Source organism: Pleurodeles waltl, chromosome 3_1 (genome assembly GCF_031143425.1).
Source record: "Pleurodeles waltl isolate 20211129_DDA chromosome 3_1, aPleWal1.hap1.20221129, whole genome shotgun sequence".
NCBI classification, from domain to species: Eukaryota; Metazoa; Chordata; class Amphibia; order Caudata; family Salamandridae; genus Pleurodeles; species Pleurodeles waltl.
The window spans coordinates 1,604,366,823-1,604,391,844 of record NC_090440.1 but is presented as its reverse complement, the minus strand read 5'-3'; the positions used below and the strand labels follow the sequence as shown (position 1 = coordinate 1,604,391,844).

Here is a 25,022-nt window from a genome sequence, read left to right as displayed (position 1 = left end):
AGACAACATACTTCCTTGTTTAGAACTGGAGTCATAAAAGCTTTCTTGGAAAGCCTTAAGGTTATTCCACTCAGAATGCCTCCTGAACCATCCTGGAGCCTCAATATTGTGCTTACAAGGCTCATGGGCCTTCTTTTTGAGCTACTTAATTCACGCCCACTATAGTATCTTTCTTGGAAAGTGGTGTTCTTAGTCGCTATCACATCACTCAGAAGTGTTAGTGAGCTTCATGCCCTAACCTTGGGAGAACCTTTCTTCCAGATCCATAGGGACAAGAAGGTCCTTCGAACAAACCCGAAGTTCCTTCCTAAAGTAGTTTCCTAATTCCATATCAGTTGAAGTAACAGACTTTTTTTCTGCAGCCTGACTCAGTTGCAGAAAGAGCACTACACAATTTAGATGTTAAATGAGCACTTATGTTTTACATTGACAGAACATAGATTTTAGGAAAACTAAACAGCTCTTTGTAGCTTTTTCACTTCCTCAGAAAGGCAGTCTAATATCCAAAAGCAGCATAGCTAGATGGATAGTTAACTGTATACAAACTTGCTATGCTAAAGCAAAGACACAGTTACCGGTAACACCTAGAGCACATTCTACTAGTAAAAAAGTAGCCACTGTGGCTTTCCTTAGAAACATACCTATAAGACAGCTATATGGCCTACACCACATACATTTACAAAGCAGTACTTTGTAGACGTAAAAGCAAGTCAGCAAACCAATGTAGGATCAAGCTGTGCTACAAAAAAATTTCAAGTCAATGCAGAGCATGTGCATCTACAGCCACACATGCCATTGAATGTAAAATGTTACTTACCCGGTAAGCATCTCTTCGTGGCATGTAATGCTGTAGGTTCACTTGCACCCTCCTTCCTCCCCTGACACCTGTGTCCGTTTTAGTTACTTTACACTAGTATATAGTTGTACATCTGTAGTTACATTTGCATGGACATCTTTCTCTATACTTCCTCTACACTCCTTTTCTCACCTGCCTCTGGGAAAGCAGTCCAACAAAGGAGTTGATGCCCATGCACAGTATCACCGAGGAGGAGGAGTCACTCAATCCCGTGACTTGAAAATGCTTCTTCAAAGAAAAATAACTTGCAACACTCCAGACCTGATATGTGAATCTACAGCACTAAATGTCGTGAACAGATGCTTACTGGGTAGTTGAAAATAAGTACCTGTGCTGCAACCTAAGAAAATCCATGCATTGACGAGGTTGCGTCGATCAGAAATGGCTCCACGCATCGAGCCCTCAACTTCGATGCGTCTTCCATCCAAGATACTTTTTCAGCAGACCCTGCGTGGGGTCTTTAGCTGGCCTGCCCTCCATCGCGGTCGGCCTGAACTTAGGATTTACCCAAGTCTAGTGCGACCTTGAGTAACCTTTAAGCACTATTTACTTCTAAGCACGATTGTTTGTTTATTCTTTTTAAAAAACTATATCTCGACTTCCACTAATTGGATTTTTGTCATTGTGATCTTGTACTCAAATACATATTATCTGTTTTTCAAAACCTGTGTGGAGTCTTTTTGTGATGTTTTCATTGTTTTACTTTGTGTGTCTGTTGCACAAGTACTTAATACATTGCCTCTTTAGATAAGCCTGACTTCTCTATGCCATGCTACCAGAGGGTGAGCACAGGTTATCTCTAGGTGTGTGTCTAGCTTACCCTGACTAGATGTGGTGGTTCCTGCTTGTACAGGGTGCCTATTCTGACAACCAGAAACTGTAGTTCTAACACCTTTATTTAAGGTTTGTTATACCTGTTCCGTCCCAAATCATTTGTAATGCCATAGTGGAACCTTAACTTTGTCTGGGTGCTCACCATGCATACTACCTTTTACCCATGCACAGCTTCTTGTTGCGTCTTCTGACCTTAAAGTCTGTCTTTCTCATTGAGATCACGTCAGCTTGCTGCATGAGTGTTCTCAAGGCTCTATTAGTACTACTACCCTACAGTACCTTTTTTCCCCCAGACAAATTTGTGCTGTGGACTTTGGTGCACCTTGCCTATAGTTGTGACTCCTCTCTTCATTAATTAATTAGTTTACTCCCCTTCGATGTTCAAAGGAGGAGAGGCTCCATTGGTTGGACCTCAACAGGTCTCAAAGTTAATGCATTGTTTGCCCACTCGATGGTCTGTGGTACAATCAGCTTTGTGGGATGTTCTTAGGAAAAAAGGCAATGCTTTACAGGAAAGAACTTTGTTGATGTAGATTGTCCTTTGCATTAAGATCTGCTAAGAGTTGGTAAAGAATCAGACCTGTAAGGTCCAAAAGGCAATTACTCCAGGGCCAAGACCGCTACTACTGCATTGGTTTGAGGGCACCTGTACTTGAAATCGGTCAGGCTGCAACATGGCTGTTGATGCATATGTACATAAAGAACTATTGCGTTGACAGGGCTGGCTGGAATGAATCTTCCTCTGCTCAGTTCTGCAGACTTTCTGGTCTGAGCTCAATCCACAGACCTTCCACCTTAGGGAGGTACTGCTTTTGTATCTTCTATGGTGAGGAAACTGTGGGTAGACATATCCATATAAAAAGAACAAGTTACTTAACCTGTGATAAACCTCTTACTGTTTGATAGTCTAACTGCAAATTCCTCACTGCCCTCACACCTTCCTGCTTGGTGGAGCAGCCTCCTTTATCTTCAAAAATATCTCCCAAAGTGGTGGTGATGTGGAAATGCAATGGGCAGGAAACTGACATCATTGCACAGAGGGTGCTTTCATGCAACTCCACTCTGCACTTTTGGGGCTGTAAGGAGTCAGCATGGAGCTTTACAGCACAGTCTGTCGGCACACACGAGCACTGCTTTAAAATTCCAGATCTAGTCTGGCATCTGGGGGCCGTTTTAACCCCTTCTGTGCCGGGAACGTAATGGTTGCATCCTCGGCAGCACTGCTCCGGTGCCGAGGACTTAACCATTATGTCCTGCACCAGGCCCATGGGGGGGGGGGGGGATCTAGTTCCCCCCCCACCCCCTTCCGACCTAAGGGCAGGGATGCGCACTGACCTCATCAGAGGCTGCCCCCATCAGCTTCCAGCGCGATCGGACAAGAAATGCTTTAATTTCTCTCCTGATCAGGGGGTGGGGGCAGGCAGAAAGGCATCAAAGGAAATGCCTTTCCTTTGATGTCTCTTTGAGCATTTCTGCAGCCCGATCATGAAGCGCCCACTAGACACCAGGGGTGTGTGTTTTGGTTATGTTTACATAAAAGGGAAACAGCCTATTTTAATTAGGCCGATCTGCCCCAAGGGGGCAGAACCCACTAGACACTAGGGATATTTTTCACATGTGGGGAGCCAACCCCCTTAGGCAAGGGTCGGTCCTCTAGGGGCAAATTGTTTTTAGGCCATCGGCCTATATCTATTGTGTGTGTGTGTGTGTGTGTGTTGCTTGGGGAGTCGCTCCCCATGGGGGCACATTACTGTTGGCCATTTTTGCTCCCCTTGTAAGGCCCATCTGCCCCCCACTTTTTTTTTTTTAAGAGGGCGTAGGGGTATGGCCATACCCCCAACCCAAATAAATGGGGACAAAGTTGTTCTGCCCACCAGTGGGCAGAGGGAGCAATTATCCCCGATCCACTCCCTTGGGGAGGCAAAAAGCCTACTAGATGCCAGGGTATTTAAAAAAAAAAAAATCATAAAATAGAGAGGTGGTGGCTACCAACCTGTATGGGCATGGTTATGCTACCACCACAGTTGAAGGGGTAACAGTTTTTAAGCTCTCCTCTCCCACACTAAAAGATCTTATCCCAACGGCAAGCAAAAGGACATTTCATTATTATGGGTTTTGGTTTTACGTTTGAGCCATGAGAGCTTGGCTAACTCTCAAAATCGTTCCACTTGGAATGGTGAGGGCTGCACTTTTTAGACCTTAGGACTCTGCCATGTAGAAAAATCTACGAGACCTAGACAAATCTGAAGACTAAACATCTGGGTGAGTCCAGGGTGGTGTGCTTCACATGCACCCGCACCATTTTCTTACCTACACTGCCCTGCAAACCTCCAACCTTGCTTGAAATCACACATTTTTCCCACATTTTTTTGATGGAACCTTCCGGAATATGCAGGAATCCACATAATTCCTACCACCCTGCATTGTTGCATCTATACCGATAAAAATTCTGCCCCACTTGTCAGTCTAAAATATTATAATATTTTTTTTCCCCCAATACTGCCCTTTTGGACCCGCTTTGGTTCCCCCTCAATTTCTATATGTTTTTGATTCTTCTCTGTCACAGGCACTTGGCCCACCTACACAAGTGAGGTATCATTTTAGACTGAGGGCAATGTTGGGTGGTAGGAAATTTGTGCCGGTGCAGTGACCCACACAGAAATGTGGGAAAAAAGTTGTTTGTTTTTTTTAAGCTAAATTTGAGGTTTGCTGAGGATTCTGGGTAAGAAAACACTGGGGGATCCATGCACTCCCTGGGGTGTCTAGTTTTCAGAAATGTCTGGGTTTGCTAGGTTTCCGTAGATGGCTGCTGAGCCCAGGACCAAAATCACAGCTGACCCCCCCCCAACCACAGACCAACGCCCCCCCCCCCCCCTCGCAAAAATAGGTAGTTTTGTATTTGATAATTTTGATGTGTCCACATAGTGTTTTGGGGCATTTCCTATCGTGGTCACTAGGCCTACCCGCAAAAAGTGAGCCACCATTTTTATAGGGAGACCCGGGTGAATGCTGGGTGAAAGCAAGTTTGTGGCTCCCCTCAGATTCCAGAACTTTACAGCACCGAAATGTGAGGAAAAAGTGGTTTGCTTGTTTTTTGACAAATTTTGAGTTTTCCTAAAGATTCTGGATAACAGAACCTGGTGAGAGTGCCACAAGTTACCCCATTCTAGGTTCCCCTAGGTGTCTAGTTTTCAGAAATATCCAGCACCTAGGAAAACCTAGCAAACCTGGACAAGATAGAAACCAAAATCCACAGCTAGGCACTTTGCAAAAAACAGGTCAGTTTTCTTTGGGAAAATGTGATGTCCATGTGGGGCATTTCCTGTTGCGGGCACTAGGCCTACCCACACAAGCGAGGTACCATTTTTATCGGGAGACTTGGTGGGAATGCTAGGTGGAAGGAAATGTGTGGCTCCTCTCAGATTCCAGAACTTTCTGTCACCGAAATGTGAGGAAAAAGTGTTTTTTGACACATTTTGAGGTTTGCAAAGGATTCTGGGTAACAGAACCTGGCGAGTGGCCCACAAGTCATCCCATCCTGGATTCCCCTACTTGTCTAGTTTTCAAAACTGTACAGGTTTGGTAGGTATCCCTAGGCGCTGGCTGAGCTAGAGGCCAAAATCCACATCTAGGCACTTTCCAAAAAACACGTCGGATTTCAATGTAAAAATGTGATGTGTCCATGTTGCGTTCCCTGTCGCGGGCATTAGGTCTACCCACACAAGTGAGGTACCATTTTTATCGGGAGACTTGGGGGAACACAGAATAGAAGAACAAGTGTTATTGCCCCTTGTCTTTCTCTACATTTTTCCTTCCAAATGTAACAGTGTGTGAAAAAGAAGTCTATTTAAGAATTGCCCTGTAATTCACATGCTAGTATGGGAACCCTGGAATTCAGAGATGTGCAAATCACTGCTTCTCAACACCTTGTCTTGTTCCCATTATGGAAATACAAAGGTTTCCTTGATAGCTATTTTTCACTGTTTATATTTTACCAAATGAATTGCTGTAAACGTGTTATACAATGAAAACCCATTGCAAGGTGCAGCTCATTTGTTAGCTCTGGGTACTTGGGGTTCTTGATGAACCTACAAGCTCTACATATCCCCACAACCAGAAGAGTCCACTAGACGTCACGGTATATTGCTTTAAAAAATCTGCCATAGCTGGTAAAAGTTATAAAAGAAAACGTGGACAGAAATGTCTCGTCTTTCACCTCCAGTTCAATATTGTTTTATTTTAGATGTTACTTTCTGTAGGAAAACCTTGAAGGATCTACACAAATGTCTCCTTGCTGAATTCAGAATTTCGTCTACTTTTCAAAAGTGTTTATCTGTCCGGGGTCCAGCATTGGTTTCACACTTGTTTCTGTCACTAACTGGAAAGAGGCTGAAAGCACAAAAAATAGTAAAAATGGGGTATGTCCCAGTAAAATGCCAAAATTGTGTTTACAGATGTGGTTTTCTGATTCAAGTCTGCCTCTTTCGGAAAGCTGCGAAGGTGGTGATTTTAGCACCGCATACCATTTGTTGATGCCATTTTCAGGGAAAAAATCACAAGCTTTTTTCTGCACCTTTTGTTTCCCCCTTTTGTTTTTTGTTTTTTTTTGTTTTTAATGAAAGGTTCACTGTATTTTGGCTAATTTCTTGGACTGCTCCAGGGGAACCCACAAACTCTGGGTACTTCTAGAATCCGTAAAATGTTTGAAAAAAAGGACACACATTTGGCGTGGGTAGATTATGTGGGCAAAAAGTTATGGGGGCCTAAGCACAAACTGCCCCCATATAGCCACAAAAACGGCCTGCCACCTGAGAGGAAAAGGCCTAGCAGCGAAGGGATTAAGATGATGAATCTGTAATTAGTCTCCACTAGAAAGATTGTTACCAAAGGTAAGCAACTTTGTCAGTGGGGTTTGAAAAATTTAGCCAAAGGCCTGATTGGCAGTGCATGTGCAGCATCCTAATTCATGATGAATTGTATGCACTTTAAACAGTATTTGCATATAACATTTGGCACTTTGCATGACTCCTAACAACTGCATTAGAACTACAGTGACTTTTCTGTGCATCAGAAGTAATTTCTGGTACACTCTAGGTGGCTGTAAAGCAGAAGTAATGGCACGGAGTAAAAACAAGTCAGTCACTAAAGTAGTGTTTGATTGGGGCATTTGTTAATAATCTCACAAAACTATGAAAGATGGCCATCTTGAAACCAGGTTATTGTTATGACGCTGGAGGACCGTTTGGCACATGTATAGGTGAAATCACCGGTCTGCCCTTGAGCAAAAACTCACAGTACTTTTTCTCCATATGAAGCCCTGATTTTCCCTAAACAGAGTATTTTTTTCTCTCACAGAATATATTATGAGGTATCCTCCCTAGTGTCCTTGTTTGTTTTGTAAGACACGGCGATTTCTGTCACTCACAAAGTTAGATTAGGCCTTTTTTAGGGTCCAGATGAATGCTATGGACCCTACGGAGCCATTGTAGGTAAAAAGATTTTGACTGCTTAGGATTTCACAGATAATAATGCCTAGGGAATCCATCTTTGTTTTTATTCTTACCATGGAATCCAGTCATGTTTAATGAATTTCTAAATCAGGATTACCATAAATAATTGTAATCCCCTTTAAGTCTTTTTGGGCAGTCTAATGACTAACAACCCTCGAATGACAGGAGAAAATTTATCACTTGTGGGTAGTTCATCAGGCTATTCAGGCCTCTTTAACTTAGGATGAGAGATCTCTGAAAAAGAGCTTTGAAAGGATGCCCGTTGGGTATTGCACCCACCACCCGACGAGGAACCGGTCCCCATGATGAAGCCACTTCAGTGGGTGTGGGATCCTGTATCCTAGAAAGGGGGTGCTCTCTCATTAGGGAGTTCCCCAGGTCATTATTTGACAGTAGTCTGGTAAATAAATGATGCTATCATCTTTCCCGGAATGGCATGCTTTTGTTGTTGATTTCACAAATTGAGAGGCAGTATAATCGACCAGCCTCTCTTCCTACACCCGCATGTATAGTGTTGTTATGACACATTTTAAAGTCAGGCCCTCAGTCAAACCCAAACTAAAATATTTAAAAAGAAAGCCCTGCTCGGGTTTTAAACACAACCGAGTAGTGCCCACTGCTCTACCAAGCAGTGGAAAAGGGAGAGAAAATAGTAACGCATACTTCTTCATAGAGTGCTTTGTAGGGGAAAAATAGCCCCCTCAGGCAGAAATGGGGAAACAACACCATAGCCAGTTAAAAGCGGGGCTAATAGGGCTGTGCTTCAAAGGAAGAACAAATGCAGATAGGGAAGGTATTCAAATTGACAGGAAAGCAGCAGGCTGATCAAGAGCAAGAGACAACTCTGTGCAGTATTTAATGGAGTAATGTCTGCTGCAGGTAGCTGTAGCGAGACAGCAAAAAAAGGTACAGTCTTAGTGTGCTGGATTTTTAAGGAGTAAAAGCTATAAAATGCATATCTATTTGCCAAATAACAGTCATGATTGTCTTGCTAACAGAGACAGCAGGAAAGTAGGAACAGATAACATTGAGGGCTCTTGCCATATTCCTGCTGCCCAACTATAAAACGTTTTCTTAAGTGAAGAAATGTTGAGTACTTGGTCCTTCATTCCTATCCCACTCTTTGCTGAATGTCCTGAAGCTGGTAAGCTGAGGGCCAATGATATTACAAGGCTTTTTTCTGTTTCAGTAATAGCGTAGGTATTTTGAGATGTGTTTCATAACCGAGGAGTGGTGCACACATGCACCTATGTGAACCAGCACAGCTGATCACATGTAAAATCTCACACAGCTTTGTATGAACCTTTTATCTCCTCTACTAATACAAGCATACGTTTCTTGAGCAGACCCTCACCTCTGTCATAACCATGACATATTTCTAACAGGGCAGCAAAAATAAACTGTGTCAAGTTCCTCTTTGGTTGTGAGGTGCTGTATGTGGGCTTTGTGCAAACTCTTGGCCATCCTTGTGCCAGAGTGCCGGGACATCAGCTTTGGCACCATGTGAAAGTAGGACGTCCAAGACATTGTTTGTGTGGGCTAAAAGTAAAGAAGGTACTTCAGCAACTAGCTTTAATAGGTTGAAATATTGGCAGTTTCTAAACTGAGAGCCTTTTTCAAACTCCAATCCCCTTTTCATCTGTGAAACACAAAAAAAAAAAAGAAAAACAGTAAGGTGAATCTTTGTGTTAGTTTTTAAGGGTGTATTTATTAGTGGTTTTTTTTGTTTAATTTCAGTCCTTCCTTTATTTGATCTCATGCTTAGTTGTCTTATCTGTCTTACTTGACCCTTCTACACCCTCAGGAGAATGTCATCAAAGCCTCTCTGTTCCAATCAGCCCACGAGAAGATCGGTGGGACAGAGAGAGGCAAAATGGGACAGGGTCCCTGAAAACCAGACACAGCAACATAGACTTGACGCAGAACAGCATGGGTCCGGTCCACTCTTTTGGAGATCTGCAGCAAAGCTTCCTAAGGTAATGCTTCCACACATTTGTCTTCGAGGGATTAGGAAGGGGAAAAGATGTTTACTGCCAGAGTACGCAAAAGCATAGGGTGGAAATGTGGGAACAAGGGGTATAATAAAGACAGTACTCCTGTAGACATAGTGGCATTGTTCAAGTTCATATGTATTCAACCCTCAAATCTTTAACTAGAAAAGATGGAAAAGTTTGAGGATATCATTGTGCAAATTAAAGCCAAGCTAGAGGCATTGAGGGATTGCAGGAATGCTCAGAGACAGGAGACTTTAGGGATCTCTTCTTTTTAATTAATTAAACCGGGCAGTCTTCCCTGTAGGAAAATGCCCCTTCATGTATGGTCACCCCACACTTTTTGCCCCCAGTGCTGATGTGTATGACTCTGTTCGTGCACTGGAAGCCTACTATCCAGGTCCCCACTTCCTGTGCTCTCTCCCTAAATTATGTTGACTTGGTGATTATCTGATTGCAAGACTTTACCCCCTTAAAAGGCTGTAATAGATGGCACCCAGGGCCTTCAGCACAGGTTTGTGCCACCCTGTGTGACCCTATCAGTGTACTGGTGGCAAGCCTGCCATTGCAGACTGCCAGAGTGGTGCAAAATGCTAGAGTTCAACTGTGCCTTCACCAAGAGTGCCACAGTTCCATGCACTGCCTTACATATATGTCATATCCCTTGATGAGGCCTCTGCAACCCAGGAGGCAGAGTGCCTTATATTGAAGGTGCAAACATATAAGCACAAGTTCTAGGTCTCTATCCGTTTCCATTAGTGCAGGCCGGCCCACAGGATAACATGGGACTTGAGCCCCGGTTAACCAGGGTTGCTAGATCCGTTATAGTACCGTCTATATATGTCAAGTTTGGTGTCAAACAACTTGCCTTCTCTCTTTCAACACGATTCTTGTGTCGAGAGACAGCTGATATGCACCCAGTTGGCACACTAGAGGTTGCCCTCATGTTTGCCACCTTCCTTTGTGCTGTGGCTGAGCAGCCTGTGATTTTTCCAGTGCTTGCTGCTGCCAAGACAGAGTTCTGACCTCCTGTCAGGCAGCCTGGGCACCCCCAGAGGTCAGAACAAAGAGCTGAGGCGGGCAGTAGGTCACACCAATCCCCCCAACCAGTCTAGTGAATAGGGCCATCAAGGCAATGAGCTTTAAAGGCTGCAAGGCACCAGATAGCCATCAGCTGTGAGCTCTGGTGAAACGGCCCTCCCCGTGCCCCAGACACATTTGCTTGTGGACAGACAGGTAGTTAGGTATGCAGGACTGTGCACACTCCCAGCAGGCTGACCATACCTCTGCTGTGAGCAGTCTGGTCTGTGCACCAAATTTTAGTTTCTGCCATCTTAGGAGTGGCAGAATAGAGGGTTCTCTGTAGCTAAAGGGGACCTGTCCCACCGGATGTGGTCACCTCAGGGGTGGATTATCTGTAGGAGTTAGCTGCCCATTGGCCATTAGTCCCCATACCCCTAACTTTCCCAAATCCGAGATTTAAGGGACACCCCTGACACCAGAACCTCAGATCTGATCGACCAACTTCAAAGAAGAACCAAAAGATCATCTGCATCACCGACAACCGCAGCCTGCCCACTGCTCCAAAAGCAAAAGAGGGAAACTCGGTCAATGAGGCAATGGACTTGGAATTGCATGATCGACCTTTGTCCTTGGCTGAACTCCTCAATCCCGATCAGAGAGACACCCATGGAAGCCAGAAGCACCTTCAGCCTCCCTTGGACTAGTGGCATTAGTCCCCTGCAAACTGCAGGTAAAAACGACCATCAAATCTGAAGTTTCACAGGCCATGGGGTCGTCCAAAACCAGGTGGTCCAGTGTCTTCCGGGACTCGTAGTCCAGCCTTCCTCCAAGTTTCAGGCTGGTACCTCACTCCCTCGGACCCCAGTCACTTTCCAAAGGATTCCGCCACCTTTAACACTGTCAAGGCTTGTTGGTTGCCGGTCCCAGTAACTAACCCCTTCTCTCGACGGTACAGCATGCAGCCTGCATCCGACATCTACAACCCAGCTCCGGCTGAGATTTTGCATTGCCTTGTTAGCTTCTTGCCAGTGGTAAAATCAGCACCTGCGCAAGCCCCATTCAGCACCGCGGACCGCCAGGACAACTCTGCACCTAGACTCCACAGATCTGGTTGAAGTAAACTGGCTGTTGTGGCCTGGTCTCTGGGCCCGCACTAGCTTAGTCCTGCAAGGGCTCCCCGCAGCTCGAACTCAAAGTCATTGTTTGACCCCAGTGGCCTCACTGCCATTGATGTCAACGTGAGTCCCGTTCAGCACCACTGACAGCCAAGACAACTCTGCACTTGACTCCATGGGCCAGGTAAAACTGCTCTGACTGTCGTAATCTGGTCCCAGTGACTGCACTAGCCTAAACTCCAAGGGTTCCAAGCACTTGTCATTAAAGTGCATTTTTGCAACATGTCATTTTCCCATTTACTTCAGAGCAACATTTAAATGGCACTTCTGCAGTGATTTTCTATTGCTTCTAAAAACAATATTTCCTGTTCACCTGAACCTTTACTGTTCATTTTGATGTCAATTTATATAAAAATAAGCTCTATTTTTATCAATTGGTGTTGGATTTCTTTTTAGTTGTGCCAATTACTTATCATCCATGTTTGGGCTGTGAAATGCTTAACATATGTTCCACTAAGTAAAGCCTGACTGCTCTTTGCCCCACTACTAGGACTGAGCTAAAGATTTTAGTGTGAATACAAGGACCATCTCTGGGATATTGTGAGAGTATTACATGGTGAGGACTAACTTCCACACCACATAATACTCCTTTTTCTACATTCCCTGTGTGAGTGGGGAAGTGAACATACCAAAATTGGACGCCAAAGTCTATTCTTTCTTTAAATACAGGCGGAGTGTGCTGGCTCTTTGAGTCATTCTTTTTTCTTTCTTTCAGATTTCAGTTCCTTTACCCTCTGTCCATTCTCATTCTACAAATCATATGTTTCAATGTGCTTGTTCAGTTGGATTATATGAAGTGAACTAGGAGGGTAACTCCCAGAATGCATTTTGTTAATTTAAAAACCTGGTCCGCCTGGTAACTTGTGTGCCCCTTCTCTGGTTAGTACATACTTATGTCACTGAAGAAAGTGCCCTGGGCAGAATACGGTCACATGTAGTCAGAGCTCTTATGTACATTATATCTTTCTGGCTGGAAAATTTAATAAATCACATATCCTAATCTGATGTTTGAAGCTGCAAGGCGAGATGGAGACTGTGATGTCACATCATGCCCTGTGCAGCTTTTATATACTTATTACCAATAACTTAAGCACTGAGTGGCACAGATAGAGAACATCAGATATCCAAGAGGTGAAAAAGAATCATAGAAGCTCAGGGGAACATAAGATGAGTGAAAGAGTACTTAAAACAGAAATTGCACCATTGGCGTTGTTTGATATTTATTATAATCTTGAATTCATTAGATCTGAGATACAAAAAAATCTGATAAATCACTGTTACGCTTGTTAATAGGTGGCACTGGAAAGGCATGTTAAAGTAAGGTTGCTTGATTGACTTTATTGTAAGGATTTTGATGGATACATCGGACTCTTAGATTCCGCACCTTGGAATGTTTGCCAATTCTTAGACTGGATCTGGGGATTTTTCATAGTAAAGCTCTGTGCGCCCCCTCGGTGGCAATATGCGACTCCACACTGCCCCAGAAGTGATAGTGGAGTTGCATATAACTACCACAGCTGCGTGCTGACGTCCATTCCTTTCTCTACACCCCTTTTAACATGAATCTGGAGGTCCTCTCCTGAATTTTTCGGTTTCTCAGCCATTTCTAAAACATTCAAACTGTTTCCAAGGGAATATTATTCCCACTGTAAATGACAGGATTCACGCTGCATTTCAGAAGCAGATGTTGGACTGAAATCTGCAGTAGGTATGTCATTGGTATCTGGACTCGGGATGTAACTCTGTTTTGTAATAATTGTGCCCTCATGCACCCAAAGGGTTTCTAGACCATATGTCTAAACTGTACATTGCTGAGTGTAAGAGAAAGTTGCAGCCATCGTGTAACTCATGAGCCCGACGTGGTCCTAGTCACAGGGCTGTTCCCTCAACCATTCCACTTTCTGCTTGAAGTTTTCTAGTAACAAATCCAACAACAAGCATTACAGAGCAAAGCGAGTCTCAACCCCATCCTGCCAGTCCAACTCAAAGTAGAAAGCACAAGGGCATGAAGATGCAAGTCGCACTGTTGAGGTCACTTGTCACTGAGCCTGTCCTCAGCTGATTCTTGCACTCCCAAAGTTTCCCAGGCCCTCATCAACCCTACAGCAGAGAGGCCTTGCTATAGATAATCAGTGTGCTTCTGGCTCACTACGGACCCCAAGGAACCTTAAGGCCTCTAATTGGGTGACCACCATCAGTCTTTCCATGGTGCCTTCTTTCTCTTTGGGACTTGCTCCCTCATCTATGCCAACTACGATACTAGCTTCTGTATCAGCCCCAGAATTCACAGCACTTCCTCCCACCCTGAAGCTGTTACTAGCCTGTGCTGATTCCTATGTTCGCTCCTGAACTGACTCTAGGCAAAGCTCAATGTCGCTGTACTAAATTCAAGTATGGTTGTCATGGAGCCTGACTAACCCTGTATCTCTTCAGTGCCTCCATTATCTTTTAGATTAAGACTATTTTTTTTTTGCCAGAACCAGGGTGTGCTGTAGGATTTGGTGAGAGGGATGACTTGCTGTCCTCTCATTATATTTGAGATTCCTCATACCTTAAGTTACAAAATACAAGTGGGAAAAATTTAGAGGAGAACGCATAATCACTGGGGTCCTAGTTAGCAGGATCCCAGTGAACACAGCAAAACACACTGACAACAGGCAGAAAATGGGGGTAGCCATGCCAAGAAAGAGGGCACCTTCCTACAGCAGTCATAGAGCTAGGGCCCCTTCAACACTAGGGCAGTGGCATCTACTCCCTTTACTTATTCATTCATCCCCAAAAAGGACGGCTTTTGCACCAATCCTTCATCTCATCCTCTTAATAGACACATCCTCTCTGCACATTTCCATATGGTCACACTACAGGATATCATCTCCCGGCTGCTGCAAGAAGAATTCATGGCTACACTAGACCTTAAGGATGCCTTTATCTTAATTCCTTTAATTCATCAGCGCCACATATGCTTCATGGTAAGGGGTCAGCACTATCAGTTCAACTTGTTGTCCCTCTGAGTCACCACAGCCTCACCACTAGTTTTCAACAGATGCCTCGTGGTGGTAGCCACCCACCTCAGATGGGGAGAGACTCATGTCTTACTTTTCCTGATCAACTTGCTGATTAAGAGTACAAGTGGATGGGAATGCCTAGCCCACTCCCAGGCTGCCATCTTCCTTATACACAGCTTGGGGTTTACAGTCAATGCCACTAAGGCCCACCACTAGCCTCCTCAGATCCACCCATTTCTGGTGTCACTTGTGAAAATAATCACAGCTAAAGTCGACCCAAGGGTGGCGGCATTTCAACAGTTAATGCTTCTTTTTCAGTCACTCGGAGTTCAAACGGTGATGCACCTCTTAGGTATGATGGCCTCCTGTATAGCAATAGTCCCTCACACAGGGCTCCTTATGCATAAACCTCAAGAGTGCCTTTTAGCACAGTGGTGACAAGGGGTTTGTCAATGGGAAGAACTAATGTTAGTAGAAGCCGGCACCCATTATTCTTTCCAGTGGTGGAACAGCAGCAACCTATTGCAGGGCCTTCTCAGACCCAGTTCCACACTCAACCATCACCATGAGCGCATGACTTGCAAGACCAAGAAGCCCTAGTGCGTTGTTTTCAATAGCAAGGCGGCATGCTGTCTCCGCAGCGGTCAGCACTGGCACAGTGAAATTGGCATTGGGTGATCCAAGTGCTTCGCCTAGTGGAATACTTTCCTGGGGTTAACAATGACTTTTCAGACTGTAGCAAGCTTGCTATCTATGTAGTGTACCAATGTAGGGGTGCACCATGCAGATAATCCAGACACCCCTTAGTGGTTTACAGGTCTTAAATTAATAATCCCAAATGCTCTCTGTGTGGTAGTCTGGGCAAACGTTTAGGCTTATCAGAGGGTAGTGTTAAGCATTTATTGTAAACACACGGTCAATAAATGAGACACACACTCAAAAAGAAACTCAAGACCAATTTTCTAAAGTAACGCAGATTTGTATATAATTTTAGACACTGACATCATCGGTATCGGGTAAGTATTTTTGGAATTATGAATTTTTACAGTAGACAAAAATACTGAAATAACGGTTTTGAGAGGTGGTAGCCTTGAACGCGATAATGTTATCCTAAGGGAAAACCTACACTGCACAGGGTCATTTTGAAGCAACTTTGCAGCTGTGTCAGAGGTCGACACCTTGGTATGTACATTAAAAACAAGTAGGTAGTTACACAGGACCAAGGTAAGCAGTGCTAGTATTCTGTTTTTAATTTTTCTTCTAACTCTATGGTTTTAGGCGTTAAAAGAGTGTTGCTTCACACCCTTCTTCTTTCAGTCTCTTCTGCACTCGTCTGTGTTTCTCTTTACGGTTTTTCAACCTCCTTATGCCTTTAGCCGATCTGTGTGGACTGCAAACCTTTGATAGCTACGTCCTGGGGTGTGGCGGAGTCGCTGTAACAGGCTTCCTGCTGCTGTGGTTTGGACAGCCTCCCCTCTCCATTCTGCATCTCCTAGTATTCCGGCTTCCCAAGCTCATCCAGTCACTCCAGTCCTTGCTGCTCCTCACCCTGCTCTGGTCTTGCTCCTTAGGAGTCCTGTCTTCTTTTTAGCTGCTTCTGTATCCAGGTAACAGATGTGTGATGTCACTGGTGTTTCCGCTTGCCCGCTCTCGGTTGTTCCCCCGCGGTATGCTTCATTGCCTCCTGTGGTTCCTGCTGCTGCGTCTTCTTTCCCTGTGCCTTTAGACCCGCCACAAACTTACAGGTTTGATCTTCTAGACTTAAAGTAAGGGCCAAGGTCCTAAGAACCAACAGCAGTTTCTGGTGGCCTGCCTTGGTGTGTACGGGTGCAATGGTTCTGGTCACAAGGGTAGCCTTGAGCGCTACCGCTGAAGTCAGTGGAGAAACCTGTAATGAGAAAAAGGCTGCAAGTGGGGACTGGAGGGCCAGTGCGATGGAACAGGGGGCTCAGGTCTTGAGGGTCTCTGGGGCAGGGGTGCACAATCAGTAGGCTTGGATTCAGGCTGTGGGGTTCAGGTGCAGAGGTGTTTTGTTGTGCGTTTGAGACTCACTGTTCTTAGGTGACCTGATGAGAGGAAGAAAACAGGGCTGCAGGGCCACTCTTGTTAAAGTCCTTGTGGATCCTGAAGTCCCTCATTGGTAGGCCAGTGTGTGTGGTGCTTGAAGTGGACACGCAACCAGCCTCGGTTGCAGCAAATATTTCAGTACCCAGGGCATTGGTGCTTGGCAGCTCCTGGGGGTCTTGGTATCCCCAAATTTGTCAGGGAAAACAATCTGCCCTCCTAGAGCAATGAAGACCTCGTTCTGGAGTGCTGCTCCCTCAATGGGTTCGATGGTGGACCAGGAAAATGCTTGTCGGTGCCTGCAGCTGCAGGTGGATGGTTCCTTCACACCAAGGGAAGTGCTAGCTGGTTATCGAAGTGCAGAGCAGTTCTCCAAGCATTGGAGAGGAAGCACAGCTTTTGGACGAATTAGATATTTGCAGTTGTCGAGGTTCAGATGCAGCAACTCCAAATACAAGTCTTGTTTCCATCGGTATGGGGACCAAAACTTAGACCTGTTTGCCATCTGTGAAACCGTGTAATGCCTGAGCTTTGCCTCCTGGTTTCCACACCCCCAGTCCATGAGCAATGCTGTCTGAATGAACTGGCCAGGGATCTATTGCATAGGCTTTTTCTCCTCCCCCACTTCTACTGTACATGGTGTGGAAACTGTGGCAAGCAACACTAGCTCTTTTCCTCGTGCTGGTGGCTCTCACTTAGACCAGACAACCACGGTTCCCAACCCTTCTATAAACGGCCACTGCTCCACACAAGAACTTTCCCAACAGGCTTTCTTACTCTGTCAAGGAAGTCGGACACTCAGAACTCAGGCAGCACAATCTAGCACTCTAGCTGCTGAGGTTAGTTTGGTTACCTTAACTTTCCCCAAGAATGTATACAGTTAATAAAGGAAGCCTCACTAAGTTGAAGAAGTTTGTTCACTACTGAACTGTGAAACATCTAAACCCACTTAGCACCAGCAGTTCAAGACATCACTTGTTACCTCTTACAATTGCAGAAGTCAGGGTCAGTTTATATCTTGATTTGACTACACCTAGCTGCTATTGCTGCATATATGCAGAGCAGGGAACAGTCTTCACTGTTCAAGATCCCTGTCATTAAAACCTTTATGGAAGGCCTTAAAAAGCATCCTCCCACCCAGGGTGCCACCTGCCTCAGTCTGGAACATCAGCGTTGCCCTCACCAGACTTATGGGCCCCCCTTTCGAACTACTAAACACCAGGTCCACAATGACAGACTTCCTTAGGACCAACCCAAGATTCTTACCCATGGTTGTGCCCCTTTTCACTTTAACCAGACAATTGAGCTCCTAATCTTCTTCCCACAACCTGACTCGGTAGCAGAGAGAGCACTACATACACTTGACATCAAACGTGCTCTTATTTTCAAAATTATTTTTAAAAGGCTATTTATTGGATTTTAAGAGAAAAAAATAAATGGGTTAAAGCAATTGTATATTCAGGTGAGAAATCAGATACAAAACAGGTTTATGATAAGCTGCAATGGGTTCTTGAATACCATTCATTTACGGGTGTTTACTTCACTGACTATAGCATTGTTGATTACTTCCAGCAGGAAATAAAATATGTATAAAAACTTGGGGTGTGATGCAACAGTGTTTTTACAGTGGCATCAACAAAAGAATAATAAATCTGAATTGTGATAATATCTAACTGTGATAAGTTCTCCTAGGATCCCAGCAATGTTGGCCCCCTGGTGGACTCCCATACTACAGTTACTTCCCGCAATATGGTTCCCATTGTATGTGAAAGAACTTAGGTTATCGAGGTTGCCGGTAAACGTTGATCCTCCCTTATATAATACAGAGAGTGGTGTAGTGAACGTGGGGTGGTGCTCATGGTTAATTGACATTGTCGGGGTCTAGGTTATTTTGAAATTCATTTGAGATGATGTCCCAGTATGAGGCTATAGGATACTTGCGGAGCCCGAGAGTGTCTTCTCTGTTCAATGCAGCACTTTCTGCCTGGGCCCACACAAGGTGGGAGTTAGCCCATGCAGGTATTGTTTTGGGGGGTTGGGGGGTTGTGATGGTCAGGTGACTTCCATCTTTTAGCGATTAGCCGTTTTGCTGGTATGAGGCCCTAGTCCAAAAAACGAGTGGTAGGCTTGTTTCTGTATGTCTGTGGTATAAACCCTTCAAACGTGTTCTTATATATTACATAGATATGCCCAAGCCCTTCCATAAAGCACAACAGTTTTTTGTTACATTTATATAACCTTATAAAGGTCACTCCATATCACAGGCAAGTTAACCAGATGAATCTTCAGATGCATCTAAACCTGCTGTCCTAAAGCCAAAAGAACCATACCGCCCCCCTTCCCTCCCCCACCACACATACAGACCTCACTCCACTTGTAAACAGAGCGCCACTATGGCCTCCTTTGGGAGTATAGTCCTAGCAGTCTGCAAAGCTGCCACATGGTCATCTTCACACACCTTCTCAAAACACCACATGGATATTCTTGTTGGGCAACTGCCTAGAGTTGGTCAGACTGTTCTGGGCACTCTATTTCTGACCTCTGCGCCATCCACTGGCTAGCCACCGCTCAGGGGAGCAGTGCTTTACAGTCCATGCAGAGCATGTGTACAGACGCATTCAATAAACAGATTGCTACTCACCCTGCAAGCATTTGTTAATAGCACGTATTGCTATAAATTCACATAGAGCCAGTAGCCTTCCCAGAAGCCAATGTTTGTCGTAGGCCGACACTCCCCCCCCCCCCCCCCCCCCCCACCCCCAGGGTATTGCAGCATAGATTTGCAAATTTTGCTGCACTATAAATGGAAACTTTGCAGCACAAATAATTGAAATGTTCCTGCATTATTGTGGCACTTTATTTTGCTTATAATCATTCATTTTCTGCCTTGAATCCATGAAATGAAAACTGTTGTAGCAAAGTTCTCCACTTTTAAATAGGCATGTTTAACGTGTCTGCAGCTCTATGGAAGCACAGTTCCAATCCTAACCTCGTGAGAGGGTGCCGTACTTCTCCTTGGGATGTTCTAGCACCCATGTATAAACCCCTGCCTGGGCACTGTTGCCTCCGGGACCTGTGAGGCATGACCCCTCTTCCTCATGTGCCCTAGGGCACATGATTGTAGTGGGTGGAGGTGTATTTCCACGGCTCATATAAGCATGTTAGTTATTGCTCTGGGCAGATTAGTGGCATGGAGTGAGTGTAAGTCCTTTACAATGCAGTCCCCACCTCCAGTTGACCAACATACAGGTGCTGTCTGTGCAGTCTGCAGCCCGCATATGAGACTATTCATACCACAGCCCCTCCACTAGCACCCCCCCTCTCCCAGCAGTAGAGTCCCCCACTCAGACAGATGGTAGATCTGAGTGGTTCATTACTGTGCATGCACTTATTGTCATTAAGTTTGACTGCACAACTCTCAGATTAAAAAGTGCACTGGATATTTTGCAGTTTTAATATAGTGGACTTTCTGAAACTCCTATAACCCCCATTCTCTTCCTGAAAAGAATTAACGAGACCGATAGGGCTTACTTTTCGATGGAAGTCTTAGCCCACCGAGTTGTGATCTTGCTTGTGTGTTCAAAACTCATTGTATGTCGAAGTGACATATGAGGAAGGTTGCATCAATAAACAGTGGTGAAGTTTGACTACAGTGCCACCAGATAGGGAAATGGTACTGATGGGCATTCTGTTGACCAGTTAGAAATGGTTTGTATTGGATTAACTTGCTGCTAACATGTGGGTTTTGGACCTCTGCATTACTATGGGCAAATTTCCAGTAGGTATTTGGAATGTGCTGATGTCTAAGCCATGCAAAGGTTTTCAAATTAGGATTGGGGTTATCAGTGGAATTGCTAGCTTGTCCTTACATTGTATCAGTGTAGGAAGCATTGAGACCCCCATTGTATATGCCAGATGACTGACACACCAAGATGTGACAAAACACCCTTGATAACTAGCTTGCAGCAATATGGTAATGGAAGTTGACAGTATGGAGGAATAACAGGATAATGGCCGTCATCATGTAGTTGCACACGTTTATATTTTACAACATTATTTACTTTTAAAAGAAAGTTTATTCTTCTTTTGAAAGAATGCACATATTTATACATTTCTTTAACTGTATGTTCAGTGGCTCTGTTTTCATCAGTTGTATATTTTTTGCACGGGAAAAAATACAAGTTGAATCATTCATCATCATGCCCTTATTGGGTCATGAAAGTCGAAAATACAAATTGTAATCCACTTAATAGATATGCATTCATTACTTTTCACATTGTTCACTGAATATACAGGAAACAGTGTATGGATGTGTACTTAATCTTCTTTCGATGCGCCTTGTTCCAGGAATATAAACTGGGGCACACCTTTATAACAAATGATTGAATATTGAAGGAATGGGCACCTCATGGTTCTGAATGACACATGCTTATTTTATTTCTCATATCAATCAACCCATTACCTGTATTGTTAAATTAGATGCACGTTTCGCTCCCAGCTATACAAATTATTCAAGGCTCAAAGTTCCTAGCTCCATGTGTGAGAAAATGCTGGAGAGTCTGCATAGATATCTTCAAACTACAGAATTACTTACATACCATGCATGGTCATTTATACTATCTTACTCACTACTCCATATTCTCTCTCATTAACAAATGGAGTCGGTTCCCATGTGCACACACTACTATAGGAGCCATCCATACCTTGTAACTTGAAGAAAACCAAGATGCAACTTTGCAAGCCCAACACTAAATAGCAGGATTATGCAGAGCATGTGAATTTACAGTACTACATCCGACAAATAGATTCCTAAAGGTAAATAACATAGTCCTTCTGATGGATTATCCAGTTGTAGATTCCTCACCCATCTCCCACCTCTCCATTTAATGGTGAGGCCTCCTATTAACATTTGAAAATGTCAGAAGGTAGTATTCAGCATACCGTAACTAACAAGTATTCACTCCCTGTGCCTCAGGACAGGGAAAGCACAAAATTAAAAAGTGATGGTGGCCCTCAGAGGTAGCACATAAATGTGATTCCCATCTGTCAATTTCGGGCTGCGTGGTGCCACCTCACTGCACGTAGTAGCATTGCTATAAGAAATCGGTTGTCTACTCTGACGGGTAGAATAGTCTATGGTGAGGAATCTGTGGTTGGAGTATGCACCAGAAAAAGAATTACAAAAGGTAAGTAGCTTATTCATCAGTGTAGAGATACCTACCAATAAATTCCCCATGGAGTCAGTTTATATCTTGTCAGCCTTTGTGGTTTTTAGAACTTGAGCCCACAATTGCTTTGAAGCCAGCAGAGGGGGAAGCACTCTACAAACAGACATCATGCACCAGCTCACTTTCGCATGGAAATGGATACCACATACTTCCCTCCTTTTGCAAAAAAAACACACATTGCTGCCATTATCCCAAGAATCACACAAGGAATGGGGCCCTAACAAAATAAGACGCATCACACCAGACACTGCATTTTAACAAAATATAAAGTGTACAAAGAAGATTCATCCCTGGGTGCAGTATGAACACACTCAAGTGCAATAGATTCCAGCAAAATGCTCCTAACGTCAAACACTTACACCTAGACCTCATCGTACTTCAGTTACTGTAGGCTGAATTCTTCTGATTTATCACGGGTAAAGAGGTGAAGCAGAACAAACTTCTCTCACTCAGTGTCCCAGCTGTATAATTTTGATCTTAAGAGAAGGTGGTCCTTTTCCTTGGGAAAGTAAATTGATGCCCTTTCCCCATTGGTTTTCTTGCCTGGGTGAAGCAGTTATGTTAGACAGCCCACGGGTGCTTGATCTTTGGTCAGCTTGACAGGGCATCCACTACTACACTTATCACCACAATATTGACTGGCAGGCCGTCCAGGGAGCTTGGTCATTGGTGGGTTTTCAAATTATTATTTTTTTATTTTTAATAAACACATGTTTTTATTAGCAGGCATGCCTCATATTCATCATTACAATATCAGTTCTTCATACATCTAGTAGTCTGTACTTTTTCAATGAGGCCCCCCACTTGATGATAACAAATTAAACGTCCTTTATTTAATGTTCCCTCCCCTCCGTTCCCTAATTAGTCAGGTTCAGTATGCTTGGAGTGTGGACAATCGTTAGGCCATCTATGGCTGAGATTCTGTAGGTTGGATACTGCATTTCGTTGCCCAAGTTGGATCGATGATATTACAGGGGTGGCCGCAGGGCCGAAATTAGTCCAGAGACGGGCCAGGAGTGGTATGGGTTAATTCCTTCAAACTATCCACAAGGGTCTCCCAAGCTCTTACCTTGTCTAGAGGTCTCAACCCCCTCTTGGCCTCCCGGAAGAGAGAATCCCCTTCACAGGCCACCAATTTCTTCAGCTCCCTGTACCTCCTCTTTACATTCGGGCCATATGGGTTTTTGCAGTTCAGGGTGATTTCCTTTTTAGCCAGGATTTAAGCCAGGTCCTGGAATCTACTGGTTACCTTCGTTTTTTGGGTGTTTGGGAACCATCCCAGCAAACAGTGGCCCAACGTACAAAGTACTTCTTTATAATGTCTGCCACTTTGAGTCACCTCTTCCCAGCATGTTCCCAGCTGTGGGCAATCCCAGAACATGTGATTGAATTTCGTCCCTAGTGATCCACATCTTGGGCACTCCACTCTCGCTATGTTGAAGTGCTGATTAATCTGCCCCAGTGTCAAGTATGCTCTATGCAATATAATGAAGTTTACCAGTTTGACTCTAGCATTTCTTTTGACCTTGGGGGCCCTTTCCAATATAATTTCCCAAGATTTGTCTGGTATGTGTGTTCCCAAATCCTCTTCCCATTTAAGCTTCAGTGATTCCATGGGAGGGGTCATAGCTGTCCTTATTCTGTTATATAGGTTTGCGACTGCTTTAAAAGTGCCCAACAAAACTGATACTTAAGTGCTTGGTGGCCTGTGCCTTGGGTTCAGTTAAGCCTGCCCTCCAACGGTGACAAATGACTGCAGCAACTGATCTATGTAAAAGAAAATGCCCTCCTGGCAGGTCGAAATCAGCTCTAAGAGCTTCAAAGAGGATCAGAGCGCCATCTCTAAAAAGGCTCCCAACTGTGGATATTCTCGCTGTTGTCCAGGTATTTAACCCATCCCAGTTACCCCTATGTGGCAAGGCTTGCCACAACAATAAAGGGAAGTCCGGAGAATAAAGACCTTTAGTTTTAGTTTTATTCAAATAGCGTGTCCAGCACTGAGTGAGTTCCTTCAATTTGGGTATGTCAGCTCCCTTAGGTTGTCTAATTAGTAGTGAGACTTCGATCAGTCTGGGTAACGGAGGGGTAAAGGATTTCACTAATGCTCAAGGTATCTCACTACTCACCAGCCACTGTGTAAACCATTGGAGCTGTGCGGCAAGATAATAGAATTCAAAGTCAGGAACTGATAATCCACTCTCTGCCAACTGTCTTTGTAGTTTAGCTAAGGCCACCCGTTTCCGGGTACTACCCTATAAGATATTACCATGGTATCTAACTATTTAAAGGTTGACTTTGGTATCCACACCAGTAGCACTGGTAAATAGTACAATAGCTGCAGCAAAACTATCATTTTAAGAAGTGCCACTCTGCCTGCCAGAAGGTCATACTTGCTTTGACAGATTGTATAGCGTGCCTCACATTACAGTCTAAAATGTTGTGCATATCATGATATATTTTAACACCCAAATAAGAGAGGCATTGTGTTTCCCACAGTAATTCACCCAGGTCTGACGGGGCTACCCTGGCGGGCCCCTAGGGGAAAACATAGGACTTCTGCCAGTTCACGGCAAGACCCAACAAGGCTCCGAACTTTGACAACAGTAGCTGGACACCCAGCATATCCCTCCACATACCCCTCAGGAATATAATCGTCGTCCGCATCAGGGCTATGCAGTGCCACTGGCTGCCTGCCAGTATCCCCTGGTCCCCACCTCCTGTGCGAGTCAGGGTCGCCAACGGCTCCATGGCTATCGCGAACAACAGCAGAGAAAGAGGGCAGCCCTGCCTGGTGTCCCACTCAGCTGCATAGCTGTCTGTGATGTTTTGACCAGTACGAACCCTAGCCATTGGGGCAGTATATAGTAATTTTACCCATGCTATGTATTCCTCACCCAGTCCCATCTTTGCCATCACTGCATAAAGAAAACGCCATTCAAGACTGTCAAACGCTTTTTCAGTATCCACCGCCAATACCCCCTGCCATTGTCTTTTCATATGAGGGGTCCATCATGACAGCCAGCAGACCACGGATATTACCAGCCGTATTCCGCCCCGGGATAAACCCTGCCTGATCGGGGTGCACCAGGTGTGTCATGAGGGAGCAGCCAGTATTTTACTAAGAAACTTCTAATCTAGATTCAGCATGGAAAATGGCCTATATGCACTACTCTGTCGGGTTTTTACCGGGTTTCAATAATGGCACCTCCAAATCCTCCCATGACGTAACCGGCAACAGTCACCTCTCCTTTGCAGCTTGATATAGGTTTACCAATTGCAGGGCCAGTAGGTCAGAATAGGTGGCATAGAACTTAACTGGGAAGCCCTCTGTTCCCA

General features: G+C 44.5%; 1 protein-coding gene across 4 annotated transcripts in view; it reads left to right on the top strand.

Moving 5' to 3' along the window:
• Positions 1-25,022, top strand: part of LOC138285381 (mitogen-activated protein kinase kinase kinase 6-like) — a 376,389-nt gene that overhangs the window by 254,203 nt on the left and 97,164 nt on the right. For all 4 annotated transcript variants that reach the window (XR_011201585.1, XM_069225240.1, XM_069225238.1 and 1 more), the window contains exon 21: positions 9,005-9,176. Coding sequence is in view for 3 of the 4 variants with exons in the window: in XM_069225240.1 (XP_069081341.1) it covers positions 9,005-9,176 (172 nt within the window). In the remaining variant the exon portion in view is untranslated. The remainder of the gene's footprint in view (positions 1-9,004; positions 9,177-25,022) is intronic.